This window comes from Coffea eugenioides, chromosome 1 (genome assembly GCF_003713205.1).
Source record: "Coffea eugenioides isolate CCC68of chromosome 1, Ceug_1.0, whole genome shotgun sequence".
Taxonomy (NCBI): domain Eukaryota; kingdom Viridiplantae; phylum Streptophyta; class Magnoliopsida; order Gentianales; family Rubiaceae; genus Coffea; species Coffea eugenioides.
In genome coordinates, this window is record NC_040035.1 from 39898521 (window position 1) to 39917241 (window position 18721).

At 34.2% G+C, this 18721-nt stretch overlaps 1 protein-coding gene and 1 pseudogene across 1 annotated transcript; both read right to left on the bottom strand.

Moving 5' to 3' along the window:
• Positions 1 to 923: 923 nt before the first annotated feature.
• Positions 924 to 8246, bottom strand: LOC113772518 (annotated as a pseudogene).
• A 2429-nt stretch (positions 8247 to 10675) lies between these two features.
• LOC113779678 (beta-glucosidase BoGH3B-like) lies at positions 10676 to 15294 on the bottom strand. Its single transcript, XM_027325361.1, has 9 exons — positions 15075 to 15294; positions 13709 to 13913; positions 13154 to 13244; positions 12931 to 13076; positions 12347 to 12590; positions 12136 to 12240; positions 11829 to 12011; positions 11531 to 11732; positions 10676 to 11195 (listed from the first exon to the last, which is right to left on the bottom strand). Exons 1-9 carry the CDS (start codon positions 15292 to 15294, stop codon positions 10699 to 10701), a joined length of 1893 nt encoding a protein of 630 aa, XP_027181162.1. The 3' UTR covers positions 10676 to 10698.
• Between the last annotated feature and the right edge of the window lie 3427 nt (positions 15295 to 18721).

Sequence of the window (18721 nt, forward strand, 5' to 3'; positions counted from 1 at the left end):
GGAGGTATCTGAAATTATCCCTAAAAATTTAGACAATTAGTTAATAGCAAAATATTTCCTATTACTTGCAAGGGGCAATTTTTTGTTGTTTCAAATGTGTTTCTTTTGTTCAGTAAGTAAATATAAAAATCATGTAAACAACAAAATTAGCTCGCAATTGTATAGCTTTTGAAATCAATAGAATCAAGTTACCGTTTCGAGAAAAATAAAAGGGAAAAGTCACAGGGGACAAACTCATATGGGCATAGGGAGGCACACATTTTGTAGGATTCCACTTTCCTAGTCCTTGTGTTGCAGGGCAAAATGTTGATAAAAAAGTGGACAAGGAATGCATACTTTCTTTGTCCACACAACCAGAGTGGAAAGTCTGAGCAATCATAGCAATTTGAAAGAGTCTTGGCAATAAGACCACTATCCCAATTTTCTTTCTTTTGTTCTTGCCCTCATCAAATTCTAATGGCTTATGGTGAAGCTTTTATGTTGACTCGTTGTTGCCATTTGATTTTGGAATGGAACATTTTTCTGCCATTATTTTCAGCCATGATAGCTATATTTGAATTTCGTTGGACATCAATTCATTTTCTTTCTTTATTTTTTTCATCTTATGTCACTTTAGGTTGATGCAAATCCTATACTTTAAGACTCATTTCCTCTTATTTCTAAATTTGGGTGAGTAAGAATTTTATTAATACTCAAGACATTACATGCCCAGAAATCTCAAAAAAATTCCCAAGATTGTGGTAAAATTTAAAAACATTCTACAAAACATGTATAATAGAGCATGGTGAACCTATAGTCATATTACAATTGCCAATTTGGTTGGATACTCATAAAAGCTCCCTAGTGTAAAAAGATTTGCAAAGTTTCTCAGTACTCAATAATATTCTTCAATCATTCCTAAAACATCACCTTACACATCTTTTCTATATATGCTCACTGGCAATTTTGTACATTCTCCCTGAAACGTTGTAATCTAGGAAAAAGATGCAGCCTATGACTAATCCAGGGTAGACAAGACTTGAAATTGAAGGTACAGTCCATAAGAATGAGGTTGAATACTGTAACATTAACTCAGATGACCTTAGTTCTGTTGATAAAGTTGTGAGGCCATATCCAAATGGAAATAGAGGATCATAATGTTCATCACCAACATTCATGGGAAGCTGATCAACTGTCTTGAACCAAGTTCTTGCAAGCTTGCCAGTAAAACCATAGTCGCCAAGTAGAACATCAGCAACACCTTGGCCTTCAGTTCTCGGAAGCCAAGCAGCCACCAGTGCATCAATTTTAGGAAGATATGGTCGATGACCAAGGGGCGGACTGATACGATTATGGCTACACATTGTACAGCTTCACAGATATTAGTGATGGTCTTGATGCCAGATTCTGATAGCGTCAACTTCTTGTCATCTCCAAATGATTCGCAATATGGCGGTTCACCAACAACAACTATGGCATATGAGAATTTGTTGGACTTCAGAAACTGTGTTTCGGGATATTCACTGTGTACAACTTCAGTATGTGGATCTACAGTATTCTCAACAGCTGTTAGGATTGTGGTACCTGTCAAGCCACATGAATCACTGGTAGTTTAGTATCAAAAAGTACATGACCACATATTCTCTCTTCTCTGATTCTACCACTATAATATGCTGAATTCTGATTAATAGCTTGGAATTTGAGGCTAGAACCATTGAACAACAACTATTAAGTAGTGCTGCTAATTTTCCATTAGAGAAACCAAGTTCAGATGCATCCTGGAATCAAATTCAATAGGTATATTTACCACAAAAGGCTGTAACTGGAACAAGTTGCAAGATATTCCAATTGTAATATTTCCAGGAAGACCTCGCCATTCAATTGTAAACCCTCCACATTGTTTACCAATATTGTGAGCATGGCTTCCTGCAACAAGTATCTTTGATGCTCTTTTTGGCAGAGGAAGAAGTGGCTCATCAATATTTTTGCCATTTTTCAGAAGCACGAGAGATTCCTCACAGCTTCCCTGGCCAATTCTCTATGCTCCTGTATTGATTGATTAGTTCTCCCAAGTTAGAAACAATACATATATGAGAAAGTAAAATCAGAAAGGAGACTTCATGTTGAACCTGGCTTCCCAGTTCATGAACCATGCTGTAGTCAGCCATTGGATTCTCAAAGAGGCCCATGATGAACTTGACCCTCAAAATTCTCCTCACTGCGTCATCAATTCTGCTCATATGGATCACATTTTTCTTTACGAGTAAAGTCGGAACATCAATACACTAGTTAAATTTTTGTGGGAGCAAGACCTGCAATAAGACAAAGATTACCAATAAACTTGGTAGTTTTCTCCCCAAAAAAAATGACTTGAAGCAGTAACCTGCACTATGATTTTTCCAATGCACTTTGAACTTGAAAACTATACCCTGAATTAAGCCTCTAAAACAAACACTTCATCACTTCAAAAGCAATTAAAGTCACTATATGATGCTGGTTCTTTTTCCTTACCATGTCTATTCCAGCAAGAATTCCAGCTTGGACTGAATAAGTATAATTGACATGAGGAGGAGAGGTAATGTTGTCGAGACCCCCCAAATCTGACATGACAATGCCCTGAAATGCAGCAACATGCATGGAAATATGCACGGTTGTCACTTATGATTCAAATATACCAAATTGACTAATGAGTCGAACTTGGGAACTTTACTTTAAAATTCAGCTGTTTCTTGATGTATCAAGTGATGAGTTCATGGTTCGGATGCATCTTTTCTCCATTCCAGCTAGAGTAGGATATCATCACAGTAGCAACACCCTCTCTGATGGAGTCGAGATACGCAGGCATGTGGATGCTGAGCATCCCATTCCAGTCAATTATAGTGTTGTTCTCATTAATTCCATTCATCGTCCCACCATCCCCCACAAAATGCTTAGCACATCCTGCAACCTTGTCCCTTGATTGAAATTAATGATGTATTAGGATATCTTTTATATACCTAGCAAATATTGAATCCCAAGGAAACACAGAATACTATATCAGAAGAACCATGAGCAGATTGAAGAGATTTTGCAATTTCTGTATAAGTATCAGATAGTTATCTTCAAAACAGTTATCAGATAATTTTGCAATTTTTGTACAAGTACAGTTGATTTTTGTGGTTCGTTATGCTCAATCCAGACAAAGATCAATCTTTGCTACATTCCTGCTTAACAACAAGAACTATAACTCATAAATATTCGGCTCCCACTACTCGATTGTAATCCATTTATGCAAAATTTTTCAGTAAGGCCATCTAGAGGCGTGTTACTCCTCATCAAAGAAACATAACCAGTAAAGTGAAGGTAAATAGATAATACCTTCTTCCCACATATGGAAAATTTTTAGCATAATCATCTGGAACGTCCCCTTGTAAGCCAGGGATAAATTCAGTCATTGCTTCAACAATCTTGTGATCTTCAGTGTAGCTTTCGTAGCAGCGACCCCATCTTGGATCCCTACAAACCTAAGAAGACATAATTAGTCAACAAATGGAGTTAAATTGCAACAACAAAGAATCAGGCAGATGCCCAATGGTGAACTTACTGCAACACAGGGTGCAAAATCATATGGGATCCCTGTAGCTCTCACTTCAAGCGCAGTTGCTGCTCCTATCTTCTTCACAAGTTCTGGATCCCTACTGATAGTTGATATGAACATTTTCAGCAAATTATCACAACATCAATGCAGTAAATCAAGTTCAAAGACAAATATAACTCCAGCTGATTTGCTAGACTTGCTACTAGTAGGTATTTTCTTAACCACTAACGCTCACCCTTGGCTGAAGTTACTCGTATCATCCCAAAGAATTCAAGCAACCTTCTACAAAAAGTACTCCCAAATTCACTTCCAAAAACATCCCACACTCTGCATAACTCACTTGCACTGAATAAAAGAATGCCATTAATTTTTTTAAAAAAAATATCTAATACTTACATAATATTCCAAAAATTCATGCAAACTAAAGATGGAAATTCCTTAAATGGTATATAAATAAGGACCCTTTTAGGTTTAAATGCCAAGAACAAAAAGATCTACTATAGCTTGAAATGTTTCTTGGAATCATAATGTGATGGTGCACAAATGTCACCTGGTAACACCAAGGCCAATGTTGTGAGGGAAAATGGTAGGCATTATAGACACTGTTGTGGCCATGGATGGCATCAATACCATAAATCATAGGAATCCCAAGACGAGTTGAAAGTGCACCCTCTTGAAACTCATTAACCATGTTGATCCATGCTTCAGCTGAAGCTCTAGGAGCTGGAGAACTGGCAGTCCCGGCAGCACTCAATACACCTCCTGCCAATTCAATTCCTCTAATTAGTGTCACAAAAATTCATTAATTCAAATCATTTTTTATTTATTTTTTATTTTTTGCTTTTTTTTGGGAGGTTTCCAAGTAGGAAATAAAATAAAAGCATATTGAATTAGAACAAAAGAAAAAGGGTTTTAGGACATTTTGATTTTCTTTTCTTTCTATCTTTTGAAAATTTTTAGTATATTTTAAATAGATTAAATGCTTTTAAACAGAGAAGAAATGTGTGCGAGATTCTAAACCAAGTCTACATGAAACCATTTTAATTGCTAACGATAGCTAAATTCCCATTAGTGATGATATGTCATGATTTTGAGTATTTATACCTATTCTGTCTATGCATAGTTGCTTGCTTTTCTTTTGTTTTTCTAGAAATTTATTACTTTTAGGATCAGAAAATGAATTAAGTCTACAATTTGTCCAAATGCAAAGAGGTAATAAGTGTGAGTATATATTGTTCAAATAATTAATTGAGTATAAATTAAATATATTAACTGACAGTTGAAAAATTTTGTATTCATTTAATTCTTTTTTGGTTCTTTATTACTAGTTGATGATATTATACATATCTAATCATGAGTGAAGCAATAGAAATAGTGCAGGCTGAAATTGCAGTTTCTACATCCTCCCTGGCCGCCTCATGGAGCTAGCCCACATATTTGCGGCTGCCAGTAGGCCGCAGCCCATATTTCTGCACCGCACTTGAGTTGTAAAGTGGGCCAGTTAGTTTTATTTTATTTTTCTCAACTCTTTTAAAGTGTGTATGTATATACATATATATATATATATACACACACATATAGCATTAATGTTATATATACTATCAAATTTTTTTTACACTAATCGGTATAGATATATACTCTGTCAGTATAAAGATTTTTTAAAATGTATATATTATACACACACAAGCACACACGTGCTCGCGCACACATATATATAAACACACACACACACACATATATATATATATATGTGTGTACATATATATAAACACATATATACATACGTACGTACATACATATAGACATATAATTTCATTTCACATTTTAAAAACCAATCCAACTTAGTGCCAAAAGAAAAGAGTATACAATTGAGAACGAAACTAGTTTTACATAGCAAACGGGTATTGATATTGCCAATAAAAAAAGGTAAAAAAATAAATCCATGTATAGAATTAGCATCTCATGAAAAGATAATACGTATACAAGTGCACTATATATATGAAGCAACCTAAGATCATCTTCAAATACATTTTCATTTTATTTTCCAATATTTGCTCCTTGATGATATTATCATTTTCAAGGAAAAAAAAAAACAGTTATCAAGTACCTTTAGTATCCCGCAGAAAATGCAAGTCATCAAGTCATGATACTTGACAGGTGCCGAACCTGTACAATAATAAATACCTACTCGAGAAAAATACAGATTTTGTATATAGCGGTGAGTAGGGTCGAATCCACAGGGATTGGGGATAATTTGTTTCTTCTAGAGTCCAAAGTATGGGGGGTTTTGGATTAAATGCTAACTAAATAAATTAACTGCAGAAAATAATTAATTAAAAGAAATGATTGGGGAAACTCTAGCCAAGGGTACACATCAGAAATGGTTCATGCACTGATCATTGATGCAGAAATAATTCCAACATTTAGCAATAGATTAGTTATAGTTGTCATGCACACGATAAACAACCAACCCTACCTTAATTTCTCGATAGCTAAGGTACGACCGTTAGACCGTTAGCTATTTCTCTAACCCAAAAATAACCCTAGGTACGACCGTAGGATTTAATTTCTAGATTGCATTAATAATTAGAAAGGCCCAATCCTAACCAACAAACACGCTACACGCTATGAGGGTTTGTTTAAATTAGATCATATGCTCCCCTGACATAAACCCAATTACGCCAGTTGCTACTGAGGTAGAGATAACGAACAATTACGGATTCAATTACCCCTATTTAGCAAAAATAGCCTATATGAATAATTAATTATTGCGCACTAATCAATCATACACAAGGCCATAGCAATTAAAATCAAGGAACATATAAATACCAATAAATGAAGAAAATAATTAAAACAGATTCGATCTCACAGTAATTGTCGAACCAAATCGTCAGTTGTCCCCTTGACTAGAAAAGCTTAACCACGCCTCATGAGAAAATCTCCCCGTTGGGGAATATTGTCGAATACCTGGCGTGTGTCAGAGGCCAGTCCAAAGAAAGAAAACTAGAACTAAACTAAAAAACTAAAACTAAAGCCCTCGATCTCTTTTGCTTCTGTACGTTGTCCCCTTTTAAAGCAACAAAAGAAAGATGACTAAAAGCTATCTAGGTGGTCCCCACACATGTGGACAAAGCCTCCCAAGTACTTCTTGTTCCAAGTCTCTCTACGTTGCTTTCTTTGAAGCCCAAATGATCAAATGCCTTTCACTAGCTTGTGGTCCCCCACCAATTCAAGGGCCCAAGGATTGAAGCCCTTAGAAGTCTCCATATTTTTCACAAAGTCCCTCCTTTTTGGTAGTTTTCTGCTTCATTCCTGAAATTGATTCCAAATACCAAATATGAGTAAATATCAGCAATTAACACAATATTTGTCAGGGATAGAAGGGAAAATTAATAATAAAAATACTAACAAATTATACCCTATCAATACTAAAAATTTCACGTACTCATGATAGTGTAGAAACCAAAACGTACCTATAAAGTACTTCTTTACAATTTCTTTGCTTGCAATCTTTTTCTCAACTTCGGACATCTGCCCAATCTTTTCTTCAAGTATCATTTGGCTCAGCAAGTCTTTTATCCTAACATTCAAGGGCTGTTTTGGGTCTTTACACTTCATATATTCTGCTTCTGTAACAGCTGCCCAGCAGAATAACATGAGAAGCACTATTCCCAAAATGCTGATTGCAAATCTCTCTCCATCTCAACACCTAATTCAACAATTGAAGCTTAAGATCAGTGAATTCATATGCCCAAATAATCTAAATGCCATATTGGAACCAAAAGAGAAGTTGAAAATTATATAGTAAAACTAGTAGTTTTATCTTTCCATGCAAGCCGCCATTATGATATTTAGACTTCATTTTTGTAATTAATATATATATATATATATATATTTATATGACATACAATGTAACGCATGAACTGACTGAGAGCCTATTTTGTAGGAGTTATGTTTAGGCAATATGAGGACTACTACCTTGGACGAGGGAAAATTCAAGGCATTACACTATCTTTGGCTCTAGCTTAATTTGCTGCAAGAGATTGTAGTGTTCAGTTGGGGAGAAAATACATAATGGAGCTACTTTTATAGGGTGAATGATAACTATTGGCTGACTTAATTGGCGTCTAATTTCTACTGTTTTTGTTACTTTACTTGCCGCCTTACAATGTTGTGTTATCCTAATGACTTGGAAAGTCAGTGAAGTTTTAAACAAATATTCTTACATGTAAATCCTGTCTTGATTTGTTGTAACCAATTTGCTGGCCACTTGAGATTGCTTTCCTAAGGCGAAGGGAGAATTTGATGTGATTGCTAACCTCTCCACAATTTTTAAAACAATTATGCTCCTTAATTTCAACCGTAAGGTTTGGCAAGTTTAATGTAGGCTCCGTATGAATTAAGTATTTTTGGGGATATTTTTTAAAAAAATTACACTATAGTATTGTATGTAAAAAACTTGTTACTATAGTTGTTTATTGGGATGTTTTTAAATTTTAAAATTTTATTGAGATATTTTTAAAAATTCCCTACCACAATCACCTATCACCATCCACCACCACCTCCACCCACCATTGTCACCATTGTCACCATCGCCCCCTCCTTCTCCTCCTCTTTCCCTTCCTTCTTTCTCCTTCCTCCTTCCTCTTTCTCTCTTTTCCTTTCCCCTCCCTTGTAACCCTCTTCCCATCTCTACAATCAATGAAGAGGAGGAGGAGGAAGGAGGGGGGAGAAGGGGGAAGGGAAAGAGAAAGGAGAGAGGAGGGGAGAGGGGGACGGTGGTGGCAGTAGTAGGTTGGTAGTGGTGGTGTGTGGGGGTAATGGGTCGTGGTGGGTGATGGGCGGAATAGGGTTTGGGTTTTTTTTTAATTACTTTGCCTTTTAACATTTAAAAGTTTTGGGCTTTTAACTATTTTGACCATATTGTCTTTCCTTAATTAGCTAACTTCTACATGAATCTTGAGCACTTTAGGATCATGTTAATCTTTATATTGTTAGGTTGTTGCTCCATTAATTTTTAAGAGTAAAGTTTTAGGTTAAGAATTAAATCTCAACTGAGATCAAAGTGATTAAAGGCAAAGAAGGTTGGGTTGGGTGGTACGGTGGAAAAGATTATAAGTAGAAAATTTTGAATTCAAAACCTCTCATTTACGAAAAATGAAAATAAAAAAGTAATTAAAGGCAAAAGTTCAAACAAATAAAAAAACATAAATGTTCAAGTAAATAAAAAAATATATATAAATGCAATGTGCAAGTGTCACACCACACATAACAATTTGAAGGTGCCAAGTAAAGTTCGTGAACTAGTCAACTTTAATGCTAATTGAAGTCCTTGAAGGAAAAATGCTGATTAAATACGTAGATAATCAGAATTTGATCTTGCTTGCTTGCTTTTAATTAATACTAAACATGTAATTAATTTATCTTACTTACAGCAAATGCACTACGTAACATTTGATGACTAGTCAAATACGCGACCTTTTTTCTTACAATTACAGCCTAAGCAAAGTCTGGAGTCTTATTAGTCCAAATACAGCACTTATGGACCTTATCCAAATCTCTAATTGCTTACTCATTCGTTTACCTAACACTTGTTTTTTTTCTTCAAGCAAATACAAGTCTTTTTCTTCTTCCTGTATCTGTTGATGGATTTGTCTTAGATATATATATATATATATATATATATTTGTCCTATCTTTTGCATATTCATTACCCTAGTTAACATTTCAACAATGTTGACAAGCCTAATTAAGTCTAGAAGATGATGTGAATTAAAATTGCTACTTAATTGTTTATCAAATCTCCTAAAAAGAGAAGAAAAAAAATGGCATGATGCCATAAGTTTTAAACCACCATAAATTCATGTAAAAATCATAAGAAATTGACTATTAAGGTTGAGACTCCAGGAATTAGAGATCTTGAGTTCTAATTCTCCTGCCTCTTCTTTCTTTCCCGCTTTTTAAATTCCACCCCTCCGTTGCTAGGGAAAAATACTTGAAAAAAAAGGGGCTGTTATCTTGACCTTATGACATTCTTTTCTAAAAAAAAAAAAAATCATCTTGTGACAAAATATCCACATTTTGAAGCAAATTTTCTTCAAATTAATTGATCAAGTAATTGAAGCTAAGATATGGCAGCTACTGTAATGATGCAAATATAAGTATATAAATGTTTATTGAAAAGAAACAGAGAATTTTCCTATACTGATAATTATAATTTTTGGTGTTGGGAAAATGACACAGTGCGCTTTTGCTAAAAGTAGGGCTGTCAACAATTGCTAATTGATTATACTTGCCGCAAGAAAGTGGATTCCAATACCGTAATTGAAAATAGAAGGCCAAAATGGAGTTTAATTTTGTGAACCCTAAAACTTATTAATTAGACATAGAGGAAAAAAGAAAAAACATTTTCTAGGTTCATGTTATTGGTGAATTTAAATGAGCCCACAAAAAAGAATGAACACTAGTGGAAGCCTAATAAGATAAAGTCCAAGTCACATCAGAGTTTCCAAGATACATGTTTGTTTATTATAACGAACTTGTAATTGTGTTCCAAGTTTTTGCTTGTTTATTGATTGAAATAAATCAAAACAAGCTTTATCGTACCTAACTCAAATTGAGTTCAAGTGGTTTGAATATTTACATGTTTATTTCATGCATTATGCTAATCAAGTCAAACTCAAACCAATATTGAAATTTTACAGAATACAAAATATTAATATTTGTTTTGATTAATATGTGAACAAGCTCAAATGAGCTCTAATCAAATCAAACTCGATTCGGGTATCAAGTAGCTTACCTTTCTTTCAGCCATAATCAGAATTAATTCTTTGGCTTTCTATCATACTTCATTTTTTTCCCTTGGGAATGGAAGTGTATTGCAAACCCACACATAAAACGCAGACACCAGAGGGACACTCTTCTTGTAGAAAATGTTCAAGATTTCTCAACAAAATTCTTCACCAATGTCATAAATATAATCTTGTAATTCTTTATATGTAGAATGAATACTTTCAAATCCACAAGCAACTGTCATTGACAATTCTAATACAATCTGCTATAGCTCTATTTCAGTATAGATAAAACAATAAATTAATGTACAAGCTATAACGTCTAGAAGAATAAGGTTGAATCCTGCAATATTTACTGAGATGCTCTGAGTTCTGTAGGTGAAGTTGTGAGGCCATATCCAAATGGAAACAAAGGATCATAATGTGGATCACCGATATTCATTGGAAGCTGATCAACTGTCTTGAACCAAGTTCTTGCAAGCTTGCCTGTAAAACCATAGTCACCAAATAGAACATCTGCAACACCCTGGCCTTCAGTTCCTGGCAGCCAAGCAGCCACTAATGCCTCAATTTTAGCAAGATATGGCTCGATCACCACAGGGCGACCTGATATGATTACCACCACACATTTTATTGCTTCACAGACATTAGTGATTGTCCTAATGCCAGATTCTGGGATGGTCAAATTCATGTTATCACCAAAGGTTTCGCTGTAAGGTGGTTCACCGACAACCACAATGGCATATGAGAATTTGTTGGATTTAAGATTTTCTGTTTCAGGATTTTCTCTGTACACAACTTCAGTTAGTGGATCAACAGTGTTCTTCACGGCTGTTAAGATAGTGGTACCTGTGAAAAACCCAATTTTCCACTGTGAGCTTATTATGCAATAGTCCATGAATATGCTCACTTCATCCAAGTGATTGAATCCGATTACAGTGGCCTGAAATTGAGGTACAAAAATAAGTATGCCCTATGCAGACTAAATTTCTCTGAAATTTATAACTGGATTTTCTTACCATTTTTATACAGTATTACTCAAACAAAAAGTTCTGAGAAGCTTTAGAACATTTCTAAAATCCATCATCCCTTCTTTACTCAAGAAATTCAGTTTAGTAGCCTATAATGAAACTGCTAGCTATATCTGCTTAAAATGCTCTATTTGAAGAACTTGTGAAACATACCAACTGTGATGTTTCCCGCTAGTCCTCGCCACTCAATAGTCCACCCTCCGCATTGATTACCAATGTTGTGAGCATGGCTTCCTGCAACAAGTATCTTTGATGCTCTTTTTGGAAGAGGAAGCAGTGGCTCATCAATATTTTTACCGTTTTTCAAAAGCACAAGAGATTTCCTCACAGCTTCCCTGGCCAATTCTCTATGCTCCTGTGCAACAGAATTGATTGAGCAGACAAAGAAATTCGCTCCAAAGTAAAAAGCATAGATACAAGAGAGTGTAATTTCAAATAAAAGTATTTGAACCTGGCTTCCCAATTCATGGACCAAGCTATAATCAGCCATTGGGTTCTCAAAGAGACCTAAGACAAACTTCACCCTCAATATTCTCCTTACAGCATCATCAATTCTGCTCATAGGGATCACATTCTTTTTCACAAGTGAAGTCAGGTCATCTATAAACTCAGTAAATTTCTCTGGGACCATTATCTGCAATAATCAAGGAAAGAGTATCAGTACATACATTTTATGTAGAAATCAATAAATTCCCTGACAACATCTTTTGGATATAACAAAATGATATTAACTATGTTATGCTGGTTCTTTCACTTACCATGTCTATTCCAGCGAGAATTCCAGCTTCGACAGAGTAAGTATAATTAGCATGAGGAGGGGAGGTAATCCTGTCAATACCCTGCGAATCTGATATGACAAAACCCTGAAACATGGCAACATACAGAGCATTAAGCTTGGCACTAGCTAATAATTCAGACTAGCCCAAATTGACAAATGAGTTTGATAGTTTTCAAGCTAGGAAAGTTTACTTTGAATTTGAGCTGTTTCTTGAGATATCCAGTTATGAGTTTCTTGTTAGCATGCATCTTTTCTCCATTCCAGCTTGAGTAGGATACCATCACTGTTGCAACACCCTTTTTAATGGAGTCAAGATATGCAGGCATGTGGATGCTGAGCAGCCCATTCCAGTCAATCACTGTGTTGTTCTCATTAATCCCATTGGTTGTGCCACCATCTCCCACAAAGTGCTTAGCACATCCTGCAACCTTGTTTCTTTTGTCAAAAAGTAACAAATTTGTTAGGATGCTGACAATAAAAAAATTTCCAATCTAACGCCCTTACAGAGAGCTGATTTTAGCATGGTAACAGCTTATAGCATTCAATGGAAATCAAGGTTTATACAATGTAGAATCCCTCATAAAAATGCTTTTCCCACCTCACAAATTAGTTTCATGAAACCTCCACTAGGTTAATGTTTTCAAATTAATCAGCAAGCAAGAATTCCCTGACATGTTAAAGTACAAATTCCTTGCTTTATCCACGAGAGTTCGTTGGGTTCTTTTGTGATAAAAGGCCAAAACAAGAATGAGGCTAGTAAGTACACAGTTTATACCTTCCTGCTATGTAGGGAATGCCCTTTGGAAAATTAGCAGGAACATCCCCCTGTAAACCAGGGATAATCTCAGTCATTGCCTGAACAATTTTATGATCTTCGCTATAGCTTTCATAGCAGCGACCCCATCTTGGATCCCTGCAAACCTGTGAACACCAAATCAGTAAATTGTTATGCCAACTCAAACAGAAAATGATCAATCACATGCCTACGCTTTACTTACTGCAATACAAGGTGCAAAAGTATATGGGATTCCAGTAGCTCTAGTTTCAAGTGCAGTTGCGGCTCCTATCCTCTTCACAAGTTCTGGATCCCTGATGATAGTTCATAACATTTCAGTCATTAGCTACGACATACGTACATTCAGCAAAGCAAATTACTCCAAAAATGAAAATCAAGCAATGCTGTTACAAATTCATTTGTTTTCTTGTATGATTTGGCAAGCAGAGACTATGCTAACCCTTGCCTCAATGTTCTACTTATATCACAAAAAATTATTACAATCACCGAAGAGTCTAGTTTCTCAGTTCAATATAACAACATTTCTTGTGCTAAATAGCCTAATTCTCAAGTGTAAACACAGCAAAAAGGCCCTGGTTTTAATTGTCATGTAAACCAACATAATATAACAAAAGAAAGAAATCACTAAGAACCCTTTTACCCTTAATTTTCAAAGATCAGAAGAGATGAATAATAGTCACTTGAACTTCCATGGTACCATAATCTTGTATAGCATTCTACACTAGATAATATAGCACCAGCAGGTTAAAGTAACTACCTGGTAACTCCAAGGCCAATATTATGAGGAAAAATTGTAGCATTGTAGACATTATTGTTGCCGTGAATTGCATCAATCCCATAAATCATAGGAATCCCAAGACGGGTTGAGAGGGCACCCTCTTGAAATTCATTAATCATATTGATCCATGTCTCTGCAGAAGCAGTTGGAGATGGATAACTCCCTCCACCACTCAATACACTTCCTGCCATTGTCATTCATCCAAGTGTCACAAGATTTCATTTTACTTAACAAATTTTCCAGAAAGACTTTAGCTGAAATCAAATGTTTTTTTTCTCCATTTTTCTACCTCTAGCTATACACTAGAAGAGTATATGGAAAATCTTTAATCAAAATTCTTCCAGCTCCTTTTTTTTTTTTTGTCTTTTGTTAATTTGCATTGGGCACAATCCTTGCCAATTTTCATAGAACTGAAAATTTTTCGCAGAATCTCCCAAAGGATGCAGGATATTTTAGCTTTTTAAATGTGCCATCTGCAATGATATTACACCCATTTTTTGAGAGCTTACTGATATTATACCTCGAAAACCATTTGTAGGATTTTTTTCCCTGTCATCAAATTTTAATTAAATTAATACTTCATTGTGTTTGACAAGCTGGTGTACTAGTTTTATCAAGCTAATTCTGCAAAAAAAAAAAAAAAAAAAAATTTTTTTAACACAAAAAAAAAAAAAAAAAAAAGAGTTGATCTAATAATAGGGGAAATTATTTATGCAATTGAAAACAAATTCATTCAACATGTATTTTTTGGTCTAAGGAGGCTTACGACTTATGCCTTTCTTACAAGGGAAGCATAGTGACATAATCTGTGAGAGAGATGTATTTGAAACTATTAAGTGCAAGACCTTTCTTCAGATGTCACACTCAAATTCTCAAATCATCAAAAAGACAAAGCTACTTCGTTTAAGAAAATTTTATATATGTTTAATTACTTCAACTAAAACATAATTTGATAAATAACAATTATTATCATCTTATTATATACATGAAAAAGAAGAAAATACACACAAAAGAGTGCAAGACAATCCTAAAGAAAATCTTGTTATACAAAAATTGAAAATTTTTAATTCTTTAGGTTGCTTTTACTTAGCAACTTCCGAAATGCTCTCCCTGTTTTCTTGCACGAATACGCAAGTCATCTGCCTAATCCCTGTAATGCACATTTTACACTGGCCAAAACAATCTAAGTTTTTGTCCAGATAAACATGCCCATAATCCACTCGTAATTTATGCCAAATCTGCATTCTAACTCGTAATTCTTCAAGTGATCAACCTAAACTTGCTCGTGTTAAAAAAAAAAAAAAATTTATGTACTGGACGGAAAATATTAATGTAAAGAACATACCTATAAAGTATTTCTTCATGATCTCTTTGCTTGAAATCTTTCTGTCAATTTGGGTCATCTGCCCAATCTTTTCTTCGAGTGTCATTAGACTCAACAAGTCTCGGACCCTAACATTCACTGGCTGATTTGGATCCTTATACTTCATGTACTCTGCTTCTGTAACAGCCATCCACAAGTGTAATACCATCCCCACAGTGCACAGTATTGTAAATCTATCCATCCTGAGACAATCTATGTCAAGATCAGTGATTTTTGTGTTGTGTATTATACACACATGTTGGAACCTAAAGAAGCAACTTCAGAATAATAGGCAATTGTTTCCTTCTAAAAATGTTACCAAAAAAAGAATGAGAGGTTTAATAGAGTCTTAACAAAATTAATTCGTTGATTTAAAATCTTATGATCCCTAAGTTTAAAGATGATCTCTTGATCATATATTTTGATACACATTTTAGGAAACTGAACACGTAGCGATGAGTAAGGATTGATTGATGTACTAAAATCGCCCTTTCTTCGAATAATATATCAAGATTTGAATTTTCAATTACTAATACTATAGCACGACCATTGCGTTACACGCGAATGTAGTTAACATCTATAAAAATGACATGAATCACGTAGATTAAATTCATTGCTATTTAAATCTGTACCTATATAAGTGACATGACCATAATAACATTTTTTGGTCTATCGCTAATCAAGAAAATCAAGAAGGCGATAAATAGCCTTGAGGATTCAAGAAATAAAAAAACAAATGTTAAAAAAATAGTGCAATGCATGGACTTACTTATAATGGAAATCTAACGGTAGGAATGATGGAGAAGGCAAGAATTGTAAATTATAACAACAAAATGAGAAGCTGAGGAATGAAAGGAGAGTTCTATGAGTGCATGAGCTTCGGTTTTCAAAGAATGAAAGGATGGAGACGGTTGGATCAGTAGATGGATCCCTTTTATAGGGGTGGGTGATAACTGCTGAATGACTTGGCTTCCAAATCTCTTGATTGCATTGATTGTACAAATTTTGCTTGCCGTTTTAAAATGTTACTCTGAAGACATAAAAGTCAGTCAAATTCTGATATGTGAAATCCTACCTACGCTTCATTCTAGCCAAATTCGCGGCTGTCTTTCTGTTTCCATGTTGGAAATTATTTGTCAGCTAACTCTTTTTCATGAATTTTTTTTTTCACATTTCATGAATTTCTTTGCCCACTTCAGTTCTAAGCATTGGAAATCTTTGATACAGATCACCAATAAAGAGAAGTTATATGCTTTTTGCCTTGTTATAAACAGTAAGATGATGAATTAAAAATTTGTAAATTTTACGACATGATACTCCATAGTGTGGAACGGAGTAATTTTAAGGTACCCTGTTATTAAGCTTGAGAATTTCAATTTCAATTTTGATAATTAGGTAAAGTCATGTGATATATTCTAACTACATATTAGTGGGGTGGTATTTTGCAATTTAAGCTTGTAGCACAATTCTTAAAAATCGGTCTCGAAATTTCAAGTCCTTAAAGTTATTTTGATTGGTAGTCCATAATTAATTCTAAGATGACAACTTACAACCTTAAAGTCAATATTTGATCACGAAAGATTATATTTAATTAATGTAAAACTCCAAGAATAATTTCAACAACTCAATTTCAGCTGAAAATCTAAACCCAGATTATCAAATATATATATATATATAGGCCAAAAATATTGATTATCTATTTACACAAGTTGAATGTTAGGATGCAAAAAGCTTCACAACCATGATCTTCCCTTGGCCGGCAACAAAGTAAATCACTAAATTAGTCCATTTTGGAAGCCAGAGAATGTCCTAATTAATGAGAAGTGGATTAACCTAAACCTTATGCTTTGTGTTGTAATTAGAAGGAAATAAATAATAGCTGTCCAATTTTTAATGATAATTGAGGAAGGGGGCCCACTTGCCCTGCTTGCTCTAGATAAGTATAAGAAATGTATAGCGTCATATGCGTATGCCAAAAGTAATACGTATCGTTCTTCATTTGGTAAATGCACAATCTTTGACATTTACCAAACAAATCTCACGTGGAATTTGGTCTTAATTGCCTTCTAAATCTACGGGTATGTCCTTATCCAGGCCTCTAATGGCTTACTCATTCACTTGTCAGATTTTTTTTCTTCTAGCAACTATGTACATGGTCTACCCCTTTAGGGATATATATATATATATATAGATGAATCCATTTTTTTCTTTTAATTTTGTCTTTTTATTTGGAAAAAAATACTTTAAGACATTGAAAATATTCAAAATTTAGATAAAAACATGGATATAAGAAAGATTCATCTATTTGGTAATTTAAAGTCACACAATAAGAAGTAGGATTGGTACTAATTTTTTTTTTTGGGGTAAAAAGGCAAACTTCTTCCTCGAAATTTCGCAATTCAGGGAATGGATGATAATTTTAATGCATTAATAGTATATGCAACTTTCTTTTATAGTGTTTTTATTGTGTGTTCTTACATCACCAAATGGAGAAAAACATATAAGAAAACTAAAAAAGTCTGCATGCCTAGGTGTAGTTTATTGTATTGCAGGAAAGGAGATGGAAACCATTGCTTTCAAGATTAGGTGTAAACCTGGCTTATTGTTGAGTAGAAGTTTTGTAGGAGCTTAATCAAATGAAGCTAGATGTATATTGTCAAAACAATAAATGTATTATGGAAATTAGAATATTCATCAACTTGCAATTGAGTGGACTTCTCTCATTCTACAAGGATATAGAAACTTGCATTGGATAAAAAGGCAGAAAAGAGAGTTTATTTAGGACATTTATAGTTTCACAAGCAAGTATATGAAGGTTGCATTCTTTTTTTTTGGGTAGATTAAGAAAATGCATTCATGAAAAAGTAAAAAAGTATGAGAAATTGTAAAAATATTTTAAGTTGTCTTTAAAATGTATGATCCCATGTGGACTTGAAAGAAAGCTGTTTCTTTAAGTTATCAATGAACTAATTTGGAATATCTTCTTCCATTTTAAAATTGAGTGACATGAATATTAAATAGGTGGAAGTATGAATTGCAAACTTTTATTTTCTTTTTTTTTTGTATTTTTATTTGTAAATACTCCCTCCGTCCCACTTTGATAGTCCTGTTTTCCTTTTTCGTCTGTCCCAAATTATAGTCCACTTTCCAATTGAAAAATGTAGTTGTATTTTAATTTTCCTAAAATACCCTTATTCAATGTAAATTGTTGTTACTATAAACCTACTCCATTTAATGAGAGTTGATTCTTTTTTTACCATCAATTCAAGTTCCCATAAAGTTATACTCTAATTAATGTGATGGTATTTTAGAAAAATAGCTACCTAAATTGATTGTTCCAACAAAGTTAACTAATTTTTTCTTAAATTGTGTGAAAAAAAAATCAGGACTATCAAAGTGGGACGAAGAGAGTACTTTTTTTTTTTTTTTTTGTCGACACAGGGGTGTCGATGGAGGGAGTACATGTTAGTCTTTTATCTCATCTTTATTGATTAGCTGTAATTTAAACATACAAATAGCTAATCTAGAAATGGGGAAACCATTCTTGGATCAACAAAAGTTTACTAGTATAACATTTCCTTACACTAATTACATGTAGAGAAAAATAAAGAATTCATTATCCACAACAG

Bases quoted from the DNA above. Each gene is read 5' to 3' on its own strand.
- LOC113779678 (XM_027325361.1), bottom strand. From the start codon at position 15,294: ATGGATAGATTTACAATACTGTGCACTGTGGGGATGGTATTACACTTG. The intron at 13,914-15,074 runs GTATGTTCTTTA...TGACAATGGCAG, and splicing joins CATGAAGAAATACTTTATAG to GAAGTGTATTGAGTGGTGGA. The intron at 13,245-13,708 runs GTAGTTACTTTA...AACTATCATCAG, and splicing joins ATTGGCCTTGGAGTTACCAG to GGATCCAGAACTTGTGAAGA.